The sequence below is a fragment of the Helobdella robusta genome (assembly GCF_000326865.2).
Source record: "Helobdella robusta unplaced genomic scaffold HELROscaffold_9, whole genome shotgun sequence".
Taxonomy (NCBI): domain Eukaryota; kingdom Metazoa; phylum Annelida; class Clitellata; order Rhynchobdellida; family Glossiphoniidae; genus Helobdella; species Helobdella robusta.
The window spans coordinates 387,525-407,927 of record NW_008705512.1 but is presented as its reverse complement, the minus strand read 5'-3'; the positions used below and the strand labels follow the sequence as shown (position 1 = coordinate 407,927).

Below are 20,403 nucleotides of genomic sequence, written 5' to 3'. Positions count from 1 at the left end.
GGCGTCCTCCTTGCAGACGGTGCCTACTGCATGATGCAGTATCTTACAATCTCCTCGCCCAGTGGCGTCACTAGGGTTGGTGTCACCCGGTGCGGTAACTCATGGTGTCACCCCTCTCATGACACCCCATAGACATACAGCATTCTTAGCAAAATTTATAAACACGAACAAGTTAAATGTGCTCGGCCGCGGCGCCTAATAATTCGAACGTCGAATTTGAATGGTATAAATGTCGAATACAAAAATGATTTGAACGAAAAAAATTTTATTCATAATACATTTCTGAGCGCTGGGCGGGTTAGGCTGAATTAATGATAAGAATAATTTCATGGAGGGACATAAAAACATATACAGTGATATTTTGGTGACACCCCCTGTGAGGGTGTCACCCGGTGCGGTCCGCACCCCCTAGTGACGCCACTGCCCTCGCCACGTCATATTTTTCAAATTTTTCATTAAAATATGATAAAAGCAGTTTGGTTTATAATTTATTGTTCTTTTAAAATATATTTTTTCAATCAATAAAATCAAACGTACTATTTTTTTATTTTTTGACAAAAAACTTGCAGTATTAAGATCTTTCATATAGGTATTAGTATTAGTAATATTGGTAGCATACTACTAACGTTTGCTGTTGGCATCTTTGGGCCATTCCGTCCTAAAACTCCAATAAAAAAGGTCAATAGAATCTTTGATAATTTTATTCAATTTGTATTTATAATCTTTCAAATCGTTCTGACTTCGCTTCGCCATTGTCTCTTGGGTCGTGCTGTTTTTTGTTAAGTTGTTTGAACTGTTTAATTTATCTCGTAATGTCTTCTCGGCCTGCAAACGTTGATTTGTATTCCATACTCGGAGTCTCCAAATCCGCCTCAAATGGAGAAATCAAAAAGGTTGTTTATTGTTTTTTTTGTTCTAAAATGAATTTTTGACATGGTTTTTATGTTTTTTTTTCATACTGGTGTTTTGTTTTGTTTGTTGCTTGTTTGACTTTGTTTTGTTGGTTGGCTGAGTTTCTATCACTTTCTTCATCAAACTATTAAGCACGAAATAATTTACTATCTTATTTGTAGTATATCCATTTAAATTAAAACATGATTGTCTGATTGTAAATGACTAAAAAAGTAAAAACTAAATTCTAAGTAAAAATTTATTATTAGTGGATGAGCTAGTGTTATATTTTTAGCTGCAATTTAATTTAGTTAGAGAGATTCTCTAGATGAGTTTTCCATCTTGATTAGTTTTCCAACATTCAATCTAATTACTAATTCACCCGAAAGTTTTATCAAAGTTTATTAAATAACTCATTGTTTTTTGTCTTTTTGCATATCTTCAGATTAAAATTTAATCATTAATAAATTAAATCTAAATTAAAAATTGTTTTTATGTACTTCAAAAATGTACATTTTTCATGGTTTGTTAATTGTGCTCATTGAATAATAGATGATTAATTATTATTTAGGCATATCATAAACTCGCCAAAGAAAACCATCCTGACAAGAACCCTAAAGCTGGTGAGAAGGTATAGAGAGTTGTGTTCTATTATAATAAAACATGACTTGTTTCAATTTGTTTTTTAATTAATATTAATCAGTTCAAAGAAATCAGTTTTGCATATGAAGTCTTATCAAATCCTGAGAAACGAGAAATATACAATAGACATGGGATTCAAGGTCTGAAGGAGAAGTCTGGTCGAGATGGTACAAAATTTTTTTATTAAGTTATTAAGTTTTAACTATTTGTAAAGTTTTGTTGAATAATATATTTGTTTTTAGGATAAATGTGGGTAGAGTTTTATTTTCTTACATTCAAAAAATTATATGTTCTTACTCGAATAGTGAGACAAATGCGAAAAGGAAAAAGATGGAACTTATATATATTAAAAAATTGTAATCATTTAAAAATATTTATATATTAAAATTTTTTGGCTTTTATTGCATTTTTTACCTTAAATAGATATGTGTAGTATTTATTTAATAGTTTGTTAAGTTTAAGTTGGCAATAGGAATAGAGGAGTTGAAAGGACGATGGAATGAGACCATGGTTAAATGCAAGTCTTTTGTAATGATTTCTTACAATATTTTTCTATCAGACCATAAATTGGTCTGAAAATATGAAAAATATTTTTTCACAAATAATAAAGAAAACCTTAATATCACTTGTCTGTTTCATGACAACTGTAATGTTTTGTTCATGCTGAACTAATTTTCTTCAAATTTATGTTTTTTAATTTTACAACCCCTAGATTGTATGGACTTTGTGTTTGTTTAGAGTTGTTAAAGAGAAATATGTAATTTTGATGCTAATCCAAGTTTTTATTCAACATAGAAAGGGAAAGGGTCGCGATTAGGCAAGCGTTTTAGTTCGAGGTTGAAGGAGTGATAGGAAGGGGTCGTCCACGATAGGGATGGAGAGAGCAGGTGGGGAAGGACAGAGTGAAAGTGGGGTTGCGTGATACTGAGGTGAGTGGCAGATGTGAATGGAGTCAAGGGGTATTTCGGTTTCATCATAGGTAGCCAAACGGCAACCCCCGATCTTGGGGAAAATGTCGTCTAAATGTGTGTTGTTGTTGTATAGAACAGACATTTTTGTGTAATGTTGCAAATGATTTTTAAACTGATAGTTTGAATTTCAAAGGACAATCCATACATATATTTTATATATTTATAACCAGGGGCATTTCCAGGGGATATATTTGAGGGATTTTTTGGAGGATTTGGAGGATTGTTTGGTGATCCATTTGGTTTTGGGGGGGTGAGGGGTGGAAGTCGACGACAAAGAGGAGAAGATACATTACATCCTTTGAAGTTTGAACTACATTCAATTGTTATTCGTTCATATGTAATATAATCAGCTTCTTTCTAATCAAATTATTTATTGGCACTCTCATAATCAACAGAGTGACACTGGAAGATTTGTACAATGGAAAAACAACTAAACTCAATCTTAACAAACAAGTCTTGTGCAGTAAATGTGATGGGTGAGATTTTTTCTAATAAATACTTGATAACATAAGTTTTAATCTTGTTTTCTAATGTATCTTATTTTAGTGTAATGATCTATTGTTAGAAATGATTGTTCTTTTCAGTAGTTGGATATGGTTGATTGAAAGTTTTTTAATAACTAATCTACAATGTTTAAGTATTTGAATGCATTTACTTCTAATAACAACAGATTAGGTGGGAAACCTGGTGCGACTCAGGCATGTAGAGGGTGCAATGGTCGAGGGATGAAAATAACGATGAGGCAACTTGCTCCAGGCATGGTACAACAAATGCAAACTGTCTGTCCTGATTGCCATGGCGAAGGTTTTTATAGTTTTTGTATACTAACATAATATAATTTCCAACAGAAAATGTTCAGTGTTTTTGGAAAATGAACTTTTTTTGTCAATCTATATCACAGGTGAAGTTATACACGAGAAAGATAAATGCAAAGCTTGTCAAGGTCGAAAAGTTATAAAAGAAAATAAAATCTTAGAAGTACATATAGATAAAGGTATGAAGGATGGACAGAAAATTATGTTCAGAGGAGAAGGAGACCAATCGGTTTGTAAATGAGCACCTAAACATATTTGTAACCCACATTACAAATTGTTAATTTGTCTTCAGTCTCTCCTAATGTAGAATCTATTAATGTTTTATGATATTAATAAAAGTTGACTGCTTCAATTGAAAAATGTTGGCAGCCAGGAGTGGAACCTGGAGACATCATAGTCGTCCTGCAACAGAAGGAGCATGAGTTCTTCGTTCGTCAAGGGATTAACTTGATTTGTCAACACACCATAGGCATCACTGAAGCACTCTGCGGCTTCAGCTTCACCATCAAACATCTGGATGGCAGGGATCTCGTCATATCCAATCCTGCAGGAGACGTTATATCACCTGGTTTGTTTTTATTTTAAAGATATTTGTTGGTTTTATGTTATACTTCACTTCTGTGCTTGATGATGTTTAACATTTTTCGTCAACTGAATAATCAACTGTTGACAATGTTTTCTGAGAGCAAGCATCTTTACATTAATTGGTTTTATTTTGTTGAGATTGTTGTCCTTATTCAATTGTAATGGTAATTGAAATCAATCTCTTAATGTGACTAAAGCAAAGAAATGAACCAAACTTTAGCGGATATTAGATTTGACTAATTTATGCCTCTGGATGTTATTTAACTAATTTATGCCTCTGATGGTGGTTAGGATTTTGTTAGAATGTATGAAAAATGACTTTAAGTTGAATTTAAATCTTTGAGAATATTTATTTGGAAAGTGAGTACCACTGTGTTGATCTTAGACACATTCTTTCAATAAATTAATGGAACCTCGATTGATAACGAGAACGACTGTTTGAAATGCAGTTGTTTTAATATGAATGATGCATATTAAAAAATAAATCTTTGTGGGTGAATGTTGGTATAATAATTTTCATGGTCCCGTGACCCAGGTAACATGAGGAGAGTGCTGAGTGAGGGTATGCCCCTTCATAAGAATCCATTCGAGAGAGGTGACCTTATTGTCAAGTTCAACATTGAATTTCCATCTAACAAGTTCAATACTGAATCTAGATTGAAGGTTTGTTTTAAAGTTTTTCAATGAACTGATTAATGGGCCTATAAATGTATTTATTCATTGAATACTTCCACTCAGTACTAATTTAATTTCTAATGACTTATTCATTATATGATACTGCATTCCAGTCTATTTTGGGGCTGTTGCAAACTCCAATGATAAATTTTGTAAACTCTTTCTCTTCAACAAGAAACTATTAAGATTTTTTGCACCTAAGATTGGGAACTATGACACGACGTGCTGCTAATGTCAATGTATTTTTCATTTACCCAACTATTCGTTGGAATAATATTCTTATCACCATATATCAAAACATAAATTTTCTTCAGCAAAAAATTCTTCTACATTCATATTTATATTTAATAAAATTTGTAAAGAATGAGACATAGTAATAAATTTTTTTCGGCTTATATAAACGTTGTCTTTACCTTAATGTAAGGAAGCTATTGCACGATGATGTTTAGTATTTTTCGTCAACCGAACAGATCATGTTGACCAACTGATTCTGAGTGCATTATTTCATAGTTTCCGTCTCTGTTTTATATTTTAAATTACAAATCTACACAACCAATGACACAAACTTCTACCTTGGTCTATAAGCATTTTTGGGTACCTTGCTGAACATCTCTTTTAATAAGCATTACTAACTTTAAATAATATTTATTTCAATATAGATATATATAGTGCATATATTGAATTAATTATAAATTTAACATTCACATAATAAACAAACAGATGCTCGAATCATTCCTACCAGCACGAGAGGACGACGGCCCACTACCAACAGGCGAACACGTTGAAGAGGTCGATATGAATGATTTTGACGCAAATCATGACCAACCAGGAAGTCGCAGGGAGGCATATCATGAGGATGAGGACGACGACGAGTCAGGACAACCCGGCATGAGCAATGTACAGTGTGCACATCAGTAAATCTCTGGCAACGCATGCATATATTTCAAATAATTTTTTATTTACTGCTAGGAATTAATTTTTTATTAGTTCAATTGACGTTGTTAATGATTATTTACAATCGTTTGGTGTGGTATTAGAGCACGGAGTTTAGTGGACTTGTGAAACATCGGTTGTTTTTGTAAGATGCTTTTCAAATTTTATTACTTTCAGAAATAGGACATTGCAACAATCTTTTCATATTTAATTCGTTAACCTTCTGTTCTTTTACATTTTTTCAATTGAAGTGTTTGTATGTTGCATATTATTATTATTATTATTGTTATTATTATTATTATTGTTTGTCAACAAGAATTTGTTTTTATGTACTTAGCATGTGTTTTGTACAATTGATTCTAGTTGATTTTCTATACATGGTATTTTTGGTTCGAACTTGGGCATCACTTTTAAGGTTATTGGATTATAACTTACATCGACTTGTAACATCTTGTAAGTCACATGTTTAGGCCATCAGTGTCAATCTGGTTCAAATTTTCGTCTTCTTGTTTGATTTCGTCTACTTCCACTGTCAAAAATCAGTGTGGTACTTGGTCAGTACTATCCTCGTCGACCTTTTCTGTGTGTTGACCTTAGGAATTAACTTTCATTAGCTCTTGCAAGTAGCATTCTGTTTTCTGAACTGAACCGACGTTGAACAAACTCTTTGACCTACTAACTTTTATAAATCGTTTTATGCGCTGATTGTTCTTGAAGATTTTTCTTGAAGTTTACTATCACACTCATCAAGAAGTGCACACTTGGTTATTAAACGTGAACAAATGCAATCAATTTTACTGATGTGCAACGAAGAACGTCATATATTTTATTCGTTCTCTAGTAGGAAGTTTTTCAATAATTTGATGTGTGTTTTAGTAAAAAGTTCCCCAGTTTTTACAGGACAGGTTTCCTTAGACACTTTTAAAATAATAGGGTCGTCAATATATTCCCTAGCCTTACGGTTAATTTAATTTGGATTTTAGCGCCGGCTTTTGCTTTAGCGACGTGATAACCTAATCGAAGTGATGCTTTTTTTGAATTCGGACAGTAACTCGGAGCAATAATGCTTGCACGTTTTCATGTCTTTCGCATCGTGTAGTTCGGACCTGCAAAATGTGAAAAATTTTAGCAAGCAGCAGCTTCCAGAAAATAAAACGTTTGAAATTCAGGCGGTTCTTGTGAATGCCGGAATCACAAAATACTCCTAGAAACGAAATTTGTTGCGTCGAACGCTTCCTTCAAAGCTCGTTAGCACTGATTAAATAAATAAATTTATTCGCGAATCTGATACCGGGCTGCTGCAAAATTTAGATTCTATTAAATTTTGTTTTAGGAATAAACTTTCAAAGTATTGTTTTAAATATACTTTTTACATTCAAATGAAAGAAAACATTTAGAAATAGAATAGGTGATTGCATTAACTACATACAAATCACCAATTAATAAAAATAATCTTCAAAAATATTTATGAACATTAAAAGAGACAACCTCAACATTAATAACAAGATTTAATAAACGGAACAGACAAAAATACAAAAAAATGTAAATGGTGTTATATAGTTTTGTTCGGTGCTTATTTCTTTCCCATCACTGGTATGAACAGTTTGAATTCTGCTGGAAGTTCTTCTTCCGAGTAGAGTCGATCAGAGAAGTATAATCTTCTAATGCGACAGTTGGCATGAATCTGTAAATTAATTAATCAACTAACATTAGCTGGCTCAATAGAATCGTTTGATGGATATGTGAAATGTTGACACATCTGATGAATGAGCAAACTAATGAGCAACTGAAAACTCTGCCTAGGTTTTTCAAGTCATGGCATCAGATCATGATTGGTATAGATATACAACTCAAATTTTGTATCTGAAAAAACTCAGCATTGTAGTAAAATTTTACTACTATTGAGTATTGAATATAAATTTTTAGATAGTTTATTGGTTCTTGGTTCATTAACTCGTTCATACACTTGTTTTTTGATCGTAGACATATATATATATATATATATATATATATATATATATATATATATATATATATATGTATATATATGTATATATATGTATATATATGTATATATATGTATATATATGTATATATATAATCAAGGGTATTTAAATAGCGCTCTCTAAATAAAAATTCTCCAAAGTACTGGAAGATATAAAATCAATAGTTCAATAGTATATATGAGAGGTAAGAGATATATAATAAATGCAATATTTAATTAAAGTAAAGAAATATTTTGAGGTCAGATAGGTTCCAGTTTTATAAAATAAGATGGGAATGTCATAAAATCGGAATTGCCATCATATTACATACATGAGAGGCCAAGCAAATCAAGGAGTGCAGTCTCGACTCAATTTTTTTATTTAATATTTGCTTCCACAATATTTTGCTGACTGGTTAACCCAGCAAAAAGGTCAGCCAATCAAAAAGTTGTGACTTGTATTCATGTTCCAATAAGCAGTCAAATGGTAACTTGCTTTACAAATACTAGGATTGCATATGCTTTAAATTGTTGCACTTGGAATCTATTTACATGCAAATATTTTGTCTTTGTGTGTGTGAAAAGTCGCTGAAGTGAGTAGCTTAATTATGGCTGGTATTAGAACATTAAGTTAATATTTTCTCAAATTCTAGTTTATTTGTTACCTTTTGTATAAGAACAAGTTTACAATCTTACTTGTACTCTCAGAGTTTCAATATAATTGGTTCCATATGCTTTCCTTGTGAAGTCTGACAAATTGAATTGAATTTGATTCCATCCTTCATCCAGTCTCATGGGCATTGTGCATATGAAGGGTTTCACTCTTGTTGTGCTCTGATAATTACTTGCTCTGAATCGGCGTCGCACATTTTTATCATCTAATATCTTCAGTATAAAACATTTAACAAATTTTAGTTTTTATTATCAATACTTATTTCAAAATCAAAACATACAAAAATTGTTGTTGAACAATAAATTATTCAATTAAGCGAAATAATGCTAAAACATCCACATAATTTACTGAATCTTACTTGAACTTCGAATGTGAAATACTTTTTCAAATTCTTTATAATCATGACTAGGAATGGCAACTTTATCCCTAATGTTTTCTTTGGGTCACAAGGACATGTAATGAAAGTTGTGCTAACATTCGTGCCTATAATTTCTAAAACCAATGACTGGATGTCGCCATCTGTAATTCTTTTTATATGACCATTTCTTACCTAGCAAAAACATTTGATCACATTCAAATAATTAATAAATCATTATAATATGACTTATCAAAATCATCAAATTATCAAAATCTTATATAATGATTATAAAAAGCTAAAAAAAATTTGCCTAAAAATTAAAATGAACCAAAGATTTTTAAACAATAAAATGAAATAAATTATATTAGGATTGGACTAGCTTTAAAAAGATTAGACAAATTTTTGTCGTAGTAAATAAGAATAAGATACCATATTAGTCAGTGTCATTTTAATTTTTAATTAATCTCTAATTGCCTACTTCTCTGCTCTACTCTAATAGTCTAATCTTTAAGACAAGTGCAAAAGTGTTAATATCAACATTAAAAACTAAAAGAATTAAATTAAAAATATTTGAATTGAAATTTGAATGGCAATATATGAATATAATCAATAATGATTATTTTATTTAATAAAAAAATTCTTTAATATTTATAAAAATATCCCGTAGTAATACCATACCTTTTTATCCCAAATTTGTAATGGTTTGCTGCCTATGCTGTATAATATAGACAGGAAGCCACTTTGAAAAGTATTCCTGAACATGTCTGCCCTGGCTGGATTTTAATTCCACGACAAACGCAAGCCGAAAACCTACGACTTTAGTTTATTTTTTTATTTGTATTTTTTCTCAACGTGTTTCCTTTTATATGCCTAATTTTAGATCTTCGTAACCAAGGAACTATTTTACTGAATAATCAAAATAAAAAATTGCAATCATCTACAATTTAAAAATAAGTTGACAATGAAATGCATTCTTGCAAACATCTTTTTGAATCATTCTATTTTATACCAAAACAAATAATTATCGAAGGAACTCTTATTACAAATTTATATTTTGTTTAAAAGAAAACTTCGTTTTTAAAACGTATTCCTGCGCTCGACAAGTTGTCAATGGTTACAGCGTTACACAAAAAATAAGAGTGCTAATTTCCTATCAACTAAGAGTTTACCTCATATATAAAATAAATTTACCCATAACTTACATTTATTTCGTTAAAATTTATTTGAATTGAAAAAATTCTGTAGCACAATTTTGCACAGATTAGTTATTTATATACTTGCCAAATTGGCATCGAAACATTTATAAATTTAGAATAGAATATCAATATAAGCATGGATATAACATGAATATAAGATAAGAAGATTATTAAACAATAATAAACAATTATAAAAATGTAATTATACATACTCATGGTGTTTTATACCAGATTAATTATCATATATTTTTTCTATAATAAACATTACTAAATTCGAGAATAGCCTGCAAGCATTCTGTTCGTAACAGATAGTAAGCAATAATGTCACAAAAGCTCTTAGGTCATGCCAAGGGCAAAGCCGGAGATTCACTCTGGATATTAGTTGTACATGTCCTACCTAACCCATTTTCTATCATTGTAATGAGAGTCGTGTTTAATTTCAAACATTATTTTATATATCTGGTTGTGGTTGTTTTTAAAATCTGATACAATCTTTTACACCCAGGATGGATCTCCGACCTGTCATTGTCGTATAACATGAATTAATTTCTTGGTAATTCAGTGTAATTCTTGTCAGGGTTAAATTATAAAAAAATAAATTGGTGTTTATCAAAATTAGATTTTTTAAATAATAACAATTACAAGGCTGATTATCAATGCAAGAACTATTGACGTGATTTGTGTATTGTTGCTTGATTTATGTGCACCTGCATCCATGGGCTATTGCGCGTGTGCATGTTAAAACATATAAGCACACATTATATGATAAATAAGAACAGCAAGGATACATAAAGTTAAATATAAATAAGCAAAATATAAAACACGAGGTCCACAATGTTATTATTGTTTTTTGGGCTTATGAAAGATTGCTAGTCCGAAAGTTACAAAATGGCAATAGATTATAAGGAGGTTGCCTTTTGTTAAAACTAAACCGAAACAAAACTTCTATGGCTATAAAATGCTGCTCTAACAAAACAGTCAATTATGGAAAAAGTCATCTCATTTTTTAAATACACGAATGACAAGTGCGAGCTTTAAAATTCTAAATATATTAGATGACAACAACGCTAAACAGATAATTGACAACAGGGCTTACAATTACACCACGGCTTTTTTCTTAAATTGACAAAAATCATATTCTAACCAGATAACTGACAATACACTAGGGATGCACCAAAGTTCGGCCCCGGCTCCGGCCAAAATCCGGCTTTTTTTTCAAATCCGGTCGAATCCGGCCCCGGCCGGATTTGGTGGCTGGATTTAAGCGTCTATCAACTTTTAAAAAGGTTATAAATAGAAAAAAATTTTATTGAATTCAATTAATTTTATGTCAATAAGTTAAAGGCTAAGGCTAAGCTAAAGGCATACATGACACATAATAACAACATCACCAATTGTGAGGTAATCTGGACAATTTTCTTTATGCTATAACATGGGTTATGCATAAATTATAAGCTGATCTTTGTGTAAAAGAACTTGTGCACGTGTATATACTATATATTGATAATTGCATATGACGGATCATATAGCTACATAATATACATACATATATATATATATATATATAGAGAGAGAGAGATACATAAGCACATAATTTAAGAAAAGTTAGGCTAGGTATACATGACACATAATTACAACATCACTAATTGTGCGGTGAGCTGGACAATTTTCTTTGTGCTTTAACTTGGGTTATGCAAATATGCATAAATTATAAGCTGATCTTTGTGTACAGAATTTGGCGTATCACACAACTTATTCATATATTTCAATTAAATAACATGTTCAACATGTAGATAACCGTAAATGTATTTTTTCTAACTTATGTAAAATGGTAACTAAAATCCGGCCCCGCCCGGTTTTTGAATTTTAAATCCGGCCAAGTCCGGCCCCGGCCGGATTTGAAAAACCTGATCCGGTGCATCCCTACAATACACAAACAATATTAAAAATACACCTCCAGTATAGCGATCAACCACAAAAAGAATTATGACGAGGACACTAAATCATACCGTTACAATTACGACAGTGATCTTATATACTGTCACCTTTAGGTACTATATGAAACATGACAGTATTCATAGAATGATGTACGTGTGAGCATGTGTTTGTGTGTATGTATTTATTTAACATTTCTGTTACATTTATAGGAAGAATTTGTGTGTATGTATTTATTTGACATTTCTGTTACATTTATAGTAAGAATTTGTGTGTATGTATTTATTTGACATTTCTGTTACATTTATAGTAAGAATTTGTGTGTATGTATTTATTTGACATTTCTGTTACATTTACAGTTGGAATTCTTAGTTAAGAGTGGCCTATCCACAAGTTTATCTTTTTTGGTTATCCTTTAAATAAAAAAAAAATACGTTTTGCATACATGTATTAGTCACACGGTAACCACGGCCACGTACGATACGGCACAAAGAACGTTTAAAAAATAAGCACTGCACTTTGTCACGGTGCCCGGTAGTAAGTTCTGAGAAGGTTGTCCAATTTATCACGGTCAAAAAAATGTTTAAGGAAATGCTCTTTTCCTATGATGTGAAACATAAGTTAAGGTTGTAGGTACTCGGCGATTGTTCCGTTAAGTTAAATCATTTACGAAACGCTGCAAACATATTTATTGTATTATAAGTATACCTAAGTCGCGTTTTTCTTACATCGTTTGAGACACTTTCACTTGTAAAAATAACCACAAGAATAGGTCAATAAACGCTTTTCTAGTATATATGAAAAAAACCGAATAAAAAGTTCTTTTTAAAAAAGTATTGAAACAGTTTTACTAAATAAAATAATTTGAAAACATCAGATGTTCACTGCTAATCATCAGAGTCACTCACGTTTATGTCAGGCAATGAAAAATTTTTCAGAGATGATTTTATTCTTTTTGGACAAGGTTGATGATTTTTTGCATTTGTTATCGAACTGTGTTTGTCAGGACTGTTGTTAATTTCAAAAGCATCATCATCAGTGCCATCTTTGTAAGTCACAGGTGATTTCTGTTTTCTTTTTCTGGTTAAGCCTCTCGTTTTCATGGGGCTAAAATACAAGATCGGCAAAAACACTAAGTACAAAAACAGGAAACTTACAAACATTTAAACAAATAATGGTTAGAACAGTCACCTGAATTTGCAGTTAGTTTCTGTGTTTTCAGCTGCAGATTTTACAATATTTTTCTGAAAAAATTATACTTAAAATTCAAACGTTTATTAAAAAGATCACAAAATAAAATAGCAACAATTGAAAGAGTTAATTTATAAAGACAGCCAAATGAATAAGATAGATTACCTCAAATTTTTTTTGATTGCCTGATCTCAACGATTTCAATCTTGAGGTGTCCAAAGATGGCGAATAATTAGAGGCACTTTCAACACATACACCTCTCTTAGACTCTTCTTTTATTCTCACAGCTGATTCAAATTTCTCACAACCATCAGCAGATCTGTTACTATTATTAGAATTAACAAAGTCAATGTTTATGTCGTTGTTAGACGCTTTACTACTGCTACTAGAAGAGTTTGGGGAATTAATTAAATCTTGTTCATCTTCTGTTTCAGCATCTGAATCTGCAATATTTTCGATTTTATCACTTGTTCTAGGAGTATTTATTAATTCTACATCATTTGATCGAATATTTGTAAACATTAAGTCATCTTTTGTGCTATCTGTGATCCATTTTTTCTCTTCAAAGGTGTCGTAAACAAGATCATTGGATACAACATCATGGAATTCATTTTCGAGCTTCATGTCACTCGAGGTTAAGTTGTTAGTACTGTGGGTGACAACGTTACAAATTTCATCACTAGTTGATGCTTTAAACAAATCTTCTTCACTTTTCACATTGCCATTGCTTTCATTACTTACTATTTTTGTACAATGTGTGACTTGATTAATTGTACTTGATTCATTTAAATTATGACTGAAATTTTTTTCCTTTTCAAAATTGTGAAACAATGGCCTCTTTGCATTTGAAAAAGCCCTATTTTGCGGATTCCCAGCAGCACGCAAATCAGTGTTGTTATTTTTGATTATGTCTGAAGCACGACCAACATCTTTTGCATCTTCTTCTCCCTCACTTTCCTTTCCACCACTTACTGTTGAGACAGCAGTGACATTTTCGGAGATGGATCCACAATTTGATGCACTTGATTCTTTTGCTTTCCAATTTTTCTTCGCAGCTTTAATCAGTTCAGCAAATTGTGATTTGTGTTTTTTAACTGTAAATTAAATACAACCATTTAAACTCAGAATAATTGCCAGACAGAATAATTCTATAAAACAAAATTCAACAAACAAAATTGATCCAAACAGATCTTATGAAATTTAAGAACAAAAAAAAACTAGCCATAGAGTTTCTGGGCATTTTCTACCTGTTCAGCTGTTGACGACTTGTTGATGTTCAAACTTGGCAGACTCTGCTGATTAATAATAATTTGAAAAACAACACACACATAAAATATAAAAATCAATATACTTTTCTTGGAAAATATTATGCATGACAAAAAAGCTTGCATAAAATTGTATGCTGTAAGACAAAATGTATGAAGATCTTGAATTTAAAAAGTAGGACGATAAAGACAACATATCTGACATGTGAATGGATGTGTAAATTCACGGAAACGTTGTAATAACTAAATTTAAACTAAAAATATAATTGAACAAACCTTGATGGGCGAGAGAACTCCTCGCTGGCTTTCCATTCTCATAACCTCTTTGGCTATTTCACTAACTTTTCAAATAATAAATATCATAAACGAACCATTCTTAAAACATATTTGGCATTAACAATTTTAATAACAAAATTTTCATCATTAAGTCAGACGTAAATATAACTTGGGATCATGCACCATATCACCATCACAACTGGTAAACTTATGTGACGCATTAACTAACGATGAGGATGATTACATAACTACACATAGGACCAGCACCAGGACCAGGAACTGACACACACATATAAGCAGACAGACACACAAACACACCTGGCTTGGGTTCTAGTGCATCACATTCTGCATTGTACAGTAACCTATATTCTTGCAACCGATTGATTAGTTTCTAAAAATTTATAAGAATTCAGTGAATTATCACACGAAAAAGCATTTGCAAATTTCAATTAGGGCCTTTTTATTGTAAGAGCATAACAAATGTTGTTCAAAGACCATTTTAAGGCGTTTTTGAGGCCAAATTTTTTCATGTGCTGTAGTTTTAAATTAGTAATGCATAAAGATTAGAAATGTACAGAGTATAAAAACGTAGCTACTTATGTGCAAAATGGACACAATAAATGTAGTCTTCTAAATAAACAATTTCAGAACAAAATAAACATCGGCCCACTCAACGAATGCATGCACACGCAGATTGAAACAGCAAATTTGTTTGAAACCTGCTTGTCTCCATTTGTTGGCAAACCATATTCTACAAGTCTCTTTCTAATTTCCTTGTCAGACATAACGTTGAAGACAAGCTTGGTTAGTGGCTTCCGTTTGGGCAATTGTTGATGACTACAAATTGGAAAAAATTAAAAATGAAATTCTGGCACTACATCAGGTTATTGTTCTAAAACATAATTAAATATAAAAATGGCCTTTTTTTATAATATAAATAGTTGAACTATCGTAAATCAGTAACATCATATAATGAGAGGCTCACAGAACTATTGTATATTAAGGTTATGAACAGTCAGATAAATGAATGTCCATGAAATTTTCAGCCCTGTAATTATAACCTTCTCCTGCTGTCGAATTCCTTATTTTCAATTGAATTCATATTAAAGTAAATTCAAGATAGCAATGTTTTTGAAGCCATTAAGGTAGAGAAAGTCACATCGTTTCAATATCTAGGGGATGTTCTGGATTGTACTGGAACAACTGAAGTTGCCGTTCGAGAACGCATACGTGCAGCCTGGAATAAATGGCATCTTCTTGCCTCTATATTGATGTGGCGTGACATCCCACTACCACTACGATCAAGACTTTATAAATCTGTGATACGTCCGGTGTTGTTATATGGTGCAGAAACATGGCCAATGACAACCAAACTGGAAAAACAACTTCAACGAACTGACATGAAAATGCTCCGATGGATGCAATGAATTAGTCTGAAGGACCACATCAAATCTACCGAAATCCTGCGTCGTGCTGGTTTAGATGATATAAAGGACGAATGCCGGCAACACCGTCTGCGGTGGTTTGGTTATGTCAAACGAAGTGGAAACAGTGCCATAACTTCTCTTGCAGATGCTGAAGTACCTGGCACACGTCCCAAAGGCCGTCCAAAGAAGTCCTGGTCGCAAACATTCGAGCAAGACATGAAAGCTCTAAATTTAAATGAAATGGATACAACTGATCGTCTAATTTGGCGCAAAAAGTTGATGGCAAAGAAAACAACGTCCTACCTCGGGAAACTGGGTCTCTGGACGCTAAACGAAGATTGATTGATTGAATTGAATTCATATTGCCATTGAATGAGCACAACAAGCATCCAATAAGAGCAGAGCATTTAAGTCTCATTTACATTCACAAAGCTCTTTAAACTCTCAATCCTGCTCAATCACCTCATTTTATTACTTAATTTAAACAATTTTATCACATTTTAGTAGCAACCATACTTTATAGTTCATCCTTCCATCAAACATCTTTTCAACTAGTCTCATCATTTATACTTCTGTGCAAATGATGTCTAATTTATCTAGTTACATTCACTTGAGCACTAAGTTTACTCGATACACAACTGCTTATTACATTGAAAACTAAATTTTCAAATTTCCATGCCATATATTCCATCACCATACACACGGCTGAAACTGTGTTAACTAACATTATCTACAACAAGACAATGATTTTAATAAGAACAGAGATGAATAGAAAATAAATGTGATACCTTGAAGATGTGGATGCAAACGATGCAAGTGAGTGTTGTTGGAGATGAGTGGCATTGCCCTTGAGAACATCCATCTCATCAACCTCTCCACTGCGGATGTTCACGTTGGTGTTTGTTATTATAACTGCATCATGTTCCAATCTCTCCTTCATGAATTTATCATTCTTTGTGTTATTATAGCTGTCATCAATGCTGGTGCTTGCTGAACAACTTGCATAACATTGTTCAGTTGAATTGCTGCTTGAACTTTTTTTCAAGCACTGGTCGAGATGACTGTTGATGTTGATCGGGTGGATCAAAGATTCACAAACTGGACAAGGCACAGCTTACAAAACAAAACAATTTTTTGAAGGAACAAACAATCAATCATTGGAAAGATTGCAAATCAGTAAAAAACAAACAATATAAGGACCATCATCAAATACTCTGAAAATACACAAAGGAAGCTGATCACAAAAATGAAGAAAGCAGGAGAAAATAATAATAACAATAAACAAAGCTATTAATTATGCGGAGAATTGTGTGAGTTAAATGTTTAAGAGTGCAAACAAGTGAAGCAGAGGGAAATATAGAAACATTTCAAATGTGCTGAAAGCATTGCAGCTGAAAATACGAAAAATGTATTAAGAGTATATGATACCTTTGTGGGTGGCAGGTGTGGGTGCATTGCTCACCTTCGCCATTGTTTTACTTTTTTTTAAATTTAAAATTTCCCAAGTAGAAGACTTAGGAGAGGTTAACTTGGCGCTAGATGGCACTTTTGTTGACGAGGAATTTTTTGACAGCGATAAAGATGAGGACGACGATGATGGAGATTTCAAAAAATTTGTTTGAGATGAAAATTTTGTTGAAGTAAATGATTGGTTGAAATCATCATCATCTTCATCATTATCTACATTGAACACTACCAAATCATTCACATCATTCTTCTTCACTGACAACTCATCTGTAGGAACCTTGATGACCACAGGTTCTTTTATTTGTTGTGTGCGACTACTGAATGGCTTCAAGGAATCAGATGATGGCCGCATTAAATCCAGAATCTTAGGCCTGTTTGAGATAATAGACCACCTCCTAAATGAAACAACCCTACATATGAACATTATGTAAGCACAACAAATTGAAACCTGACCGGAGCGCAGAATAAAGCCGGATTATGTCATCTAAAATTCGATTGCTTTTCAAATCATTTTCAAAAAATTTCTTTTCCAATGAAAGCAAAAAATGGAAATTTTCATTGTTAAGAAAAAAAAGGAAAACAAACACTGATAATAAAAAAACAAATTTTAACAACAATCTTTTAGAAGATGCATAAATAACGAAAAATAGACAAGAATGGAGAAAAAAGGATACTTCTGAGCAAATTGGGCACTGTTGTTTGAATGTGAAGTACTTGCGGATGCATAACGAACAATCTGATGTTTCCAATTAATTTTTTTTCAAAGTTAAATGAATATATTCTAACAACATTATAAAATTATAACGAGGACAGTTCAAAAATAACCACATTATGTAAAATCAATTTAGTTGACTGACATTTTACCATTTTATTTATTGTACATAAATATATATTTATACACATAAATATATAGTATTGTATAAGTATAAACATATATATGTATATATATATACATAAATATGTTTATATATGTATATATATTTGCATATATATATAGCATGCGTGTGCACCCACACATGTATGTAGTTACTTCTATAACATGAAACAGTGTTAAAAAAACTAAACATGTTCGTGAAATTGGTGTGGCATCTTTTAACTAAACATTGATAAATTTGATAGAAAAATTAATACCAGGAAGCAGTGAGAAGCAAAATAATACAAACAGTTATGAGAACAATTTGGAATAATCAGAGTTGTGTGCATGAAGTCGTAACAAATGCCACATTTCAATGTTGAATCTAAGTCCTATAAGATGTAAATGTATATTTAATGTGTAGTCTGTTTCAAAATGAATAAAATAAGATAACAATCAAATAAATTAAATAAATAAAAGAATGAACAAAGAATTATATAGATATAATCTTTGTTAAGTCATTTTTGAAAGTTAGATTTAATTTTAGACTGTTCTTTCCATTCCGAAGCTAATAGTTCCATCTGATTGTTTAATACGTGTCTGATAACTTCTGTATATCTTTTGTTTTTGAGATGCACATTCTTGTTTTTGTAAGACTGTCTTCGTCGCTTCATTTCCCTTTCCTTAGCCATTAATTCTATTTGAGACAAGGGCTTTTCTTCTTTGCTCACATCAGCCCTGTCAACATTTTCTAAATTAGAATTAATATTCATTGCTTTCTTTTGATTTCTTGCTATAGTAATACAATATTCATACATTTTTAATCTTTGGTTTGGTGTTAGGTCTGTGTGTGCACGTTTTAGCGTTAGCGGTAAATCATCTTCAGGTATCCCGAAAAGTTCACTTTGAATATTCTTTGGGATGTCAATTGGCACAACTTCCTTTGCTTTTTCATAGAAAAATCTTGTGCTTACTTCGGAGTTGATTTCCTTTTCTGTGTAACCTTTTGATTTATAAAAGCACTTTTGTTCATGTTTCTCAATTGATGTTGATGGCATGATGTGGTTGCTATTGAACTTGCATTTAACCATGACAGGACTCTTCAATATACTTTCTGCTGACCATCCAACATCTTTCAACATTTCCTCAAACCGTTGATCTGAAGCTAGCTGAGACTGTGACCAAGCGTTGTCAGCACTCATATTGACAACTTTTTAAAATCAACAAATCGAATTTCAATTTAACCTGTCTCTTTTTAATTTAATATTAAATATTTAATTTAATTTTCAATAAAATTTGTAAATAACTGTTTACCTATTATTAATTTATTTTTTATAAATAATTATAATATATTAGAAGTTTTGCATATAATATTGATTTCCAGTCTGTCTGAATCTGAACTCTTCTGTCTTCTAATCTCTAATCTAATTTTAATTTAACCACCAACAAGTATTAACTATTAAGACAACCAACACCAACTAGTTACTAGTAACTAGTTACTAGTCCAACAATTAGGCGCCAATAATTTCAAAAAGGTTGTGCCGAATATCGACAAACCTTCAGTTCAGGCAAAATTTCGGAAAGACGAGGCTCCATTTTTTGTGATGTTGTTATGAGATAAAACCAAAATGTTCATTAATCTAAGCGTTCTTTTTCTTCTTACTCACTCCACTACCATCGATCTTCAACATCAAAATTTTGACAACGTGTCTAGATAGATAGATTTGTTCAATTAATGCAAATAAATTATAGTAAGCCGTAGAATTTTAAACTGGAACTGCTTAATTATACTACATGTCCGAGATGCACATATATAAACATAAATGAGAAATTTTTTATTTATCGTTGCATTTATCTTGTAAATGTGTTCCGTAATAATTTTAAGGTCTTTGACCAAAGAAATTTTAAATCGCTATGGCTTGAAATTTTTCGTTTTTCCTTTTTTATTAGAGTATATTATTATATTCTTTTTGTGTTTTTAAACATTTTAATTAACGTTAAATAATTTTATAAGTTGTTTTTAGAAATATACTATAATTATTAATTTTTGTACAAACACTACGGATTATTATTTTATACAACGTATATATATAGATAAAACATCAACGCTTGGTAATCTACACTCGCATAATTCTGAATATTGTTATTGCGCGCTCGTTTACATTGTATCATTGGTTGCTCAATATTATATGTTGTTATAATCACCAAATGGTCAAGTTGCGCCATATTGTTATCTTGATTAGCTTTCTTATATTGCCATCGACTG

General features: G+C 31.6%; 3 protein-coding genes across 3 annotated transcripts; 1 reads left to right on the top strand and 2 right to left on the bottom strand.

Moving 5' to 3' along the window:
• Nucleotides 1–753: 753 nt before the first annotated feature.
• HELRODRAFT_185206 (hypothetical protein) lies at nucleotides 754–5,848 on the top strand. Its single transcript, XM_009033007.1, has 11 exons — nucleotides 754–893; nucleotides 1,463–1,522; nucleotides 1,595–1,700; nucleotides 2,675–2,807; nucleotides 2,900–2,980; nucleotides 3,175–3,308; nucleotides 3,406–3,548; nucleotides 3,689–3,887; nucleotides 4,440–4,567; nucleotides 5,300–5,797; nucleotides 5,818–5,848. Exons 1-10 carry the CDS (start codon nucleotides 813–815, stop codon nucleotides 5,495–5,497), a joined length of 1,263 nt encoding a protein of 420 aa, XP_009031255.1. The 5' UTR covers nucleotides 754–812; the 3' UTR covers nucleotides 5,498–5,797; nucleotides 5,818–5,848.
• A 1,237-nt stretch (nucleotides 5,849–7,085) lies between these two features.
• HELRODRAFT_165947 (hypothetical protein) lies at nucleotides 7,086–9,289 on the bottom strand (the record flags this gene model as incomplete). The annotated part of the gene is made up of 4 exons (XM_009033006.1): nucleotides 7,086–7,196; nucleotides 8,193–8,381; nucleotides 8,528–8,719; nucleotides 9,206–9,289. The coding sequence occupies 4 exons, from the start codon at nucleotides 9,287–9,289 to the stop codon at nucleotides 7,086–7,088; spliced, it is 576 nt and encodes a 191-aa protein (XP_009031254.1).
• Nucleotides 9,290–12,112: 2,823 nt separating this feature from the next.
• Nucleotides 12,113–19,820, bottom strand: HELRODRAFT_189827 (hypothetical protein; the record flags this gene model as incomplete). Its single annotated transcript, XM_009033005.1, has 14 exons — nucleotides 19,695–19,820; nucleotides 18,448–18,529; nucleotides 17,959–18,020; nucleotides 17,738–17,808; nucleotides 17,246–17,655; nucleotides 16,606–16,930; nucleotides 15,110–15,227; nucleotides 14,709–14,781; nucleotides 14,391–14,455; nucleotides 14,072–14,141; nucleotides 13,015–13,943; nucleotides 12,850–12,902; nucleotides 12,567–12,765; nucleotides 12,113–12,202 (listed from the first exon to the last, which is right to left on the bottom strand). The coding sequence occupies exons 1-14, from the start codon at nucleotides 19,731–19,733 to the stop codon at nucleotides 12,113–12,115; spliced, it is 2,586 nt and encodes an 861-aa protein (XP_009031253.1). The 5' UTR covers nucleotides 19,734–19,820.
• Between the last annotated feature and the right edge of the window lie 583 nt (nucleotides 19,821–20,403).

Excerpts from the sequence above, each read along its gene's own strand:
- HELRODRAFT_185206 (XM_009033007.1), top strand. The coding sequence starts at position 813 with ATGTCTTCTCGGCCTGCAAACGTTGATTTGTATTCCATACTCGGAGTC. Across the intron at positions 1,523-1,594 it reads ACCCTAAAGCTGGTGAGAAG|TTCAAAGAAATCAGTTTTGC; the intron begins GTATAGAGAGTT and ends AATATTAATCAG. Across the intron at positions 1,701-2,674 it reads GGAGAAGTCTGGTCGAGATG|GGGCATTTCCAGGGGATATA; the intron begins GTACAAAATTTT and ends ATTTATAACCAG.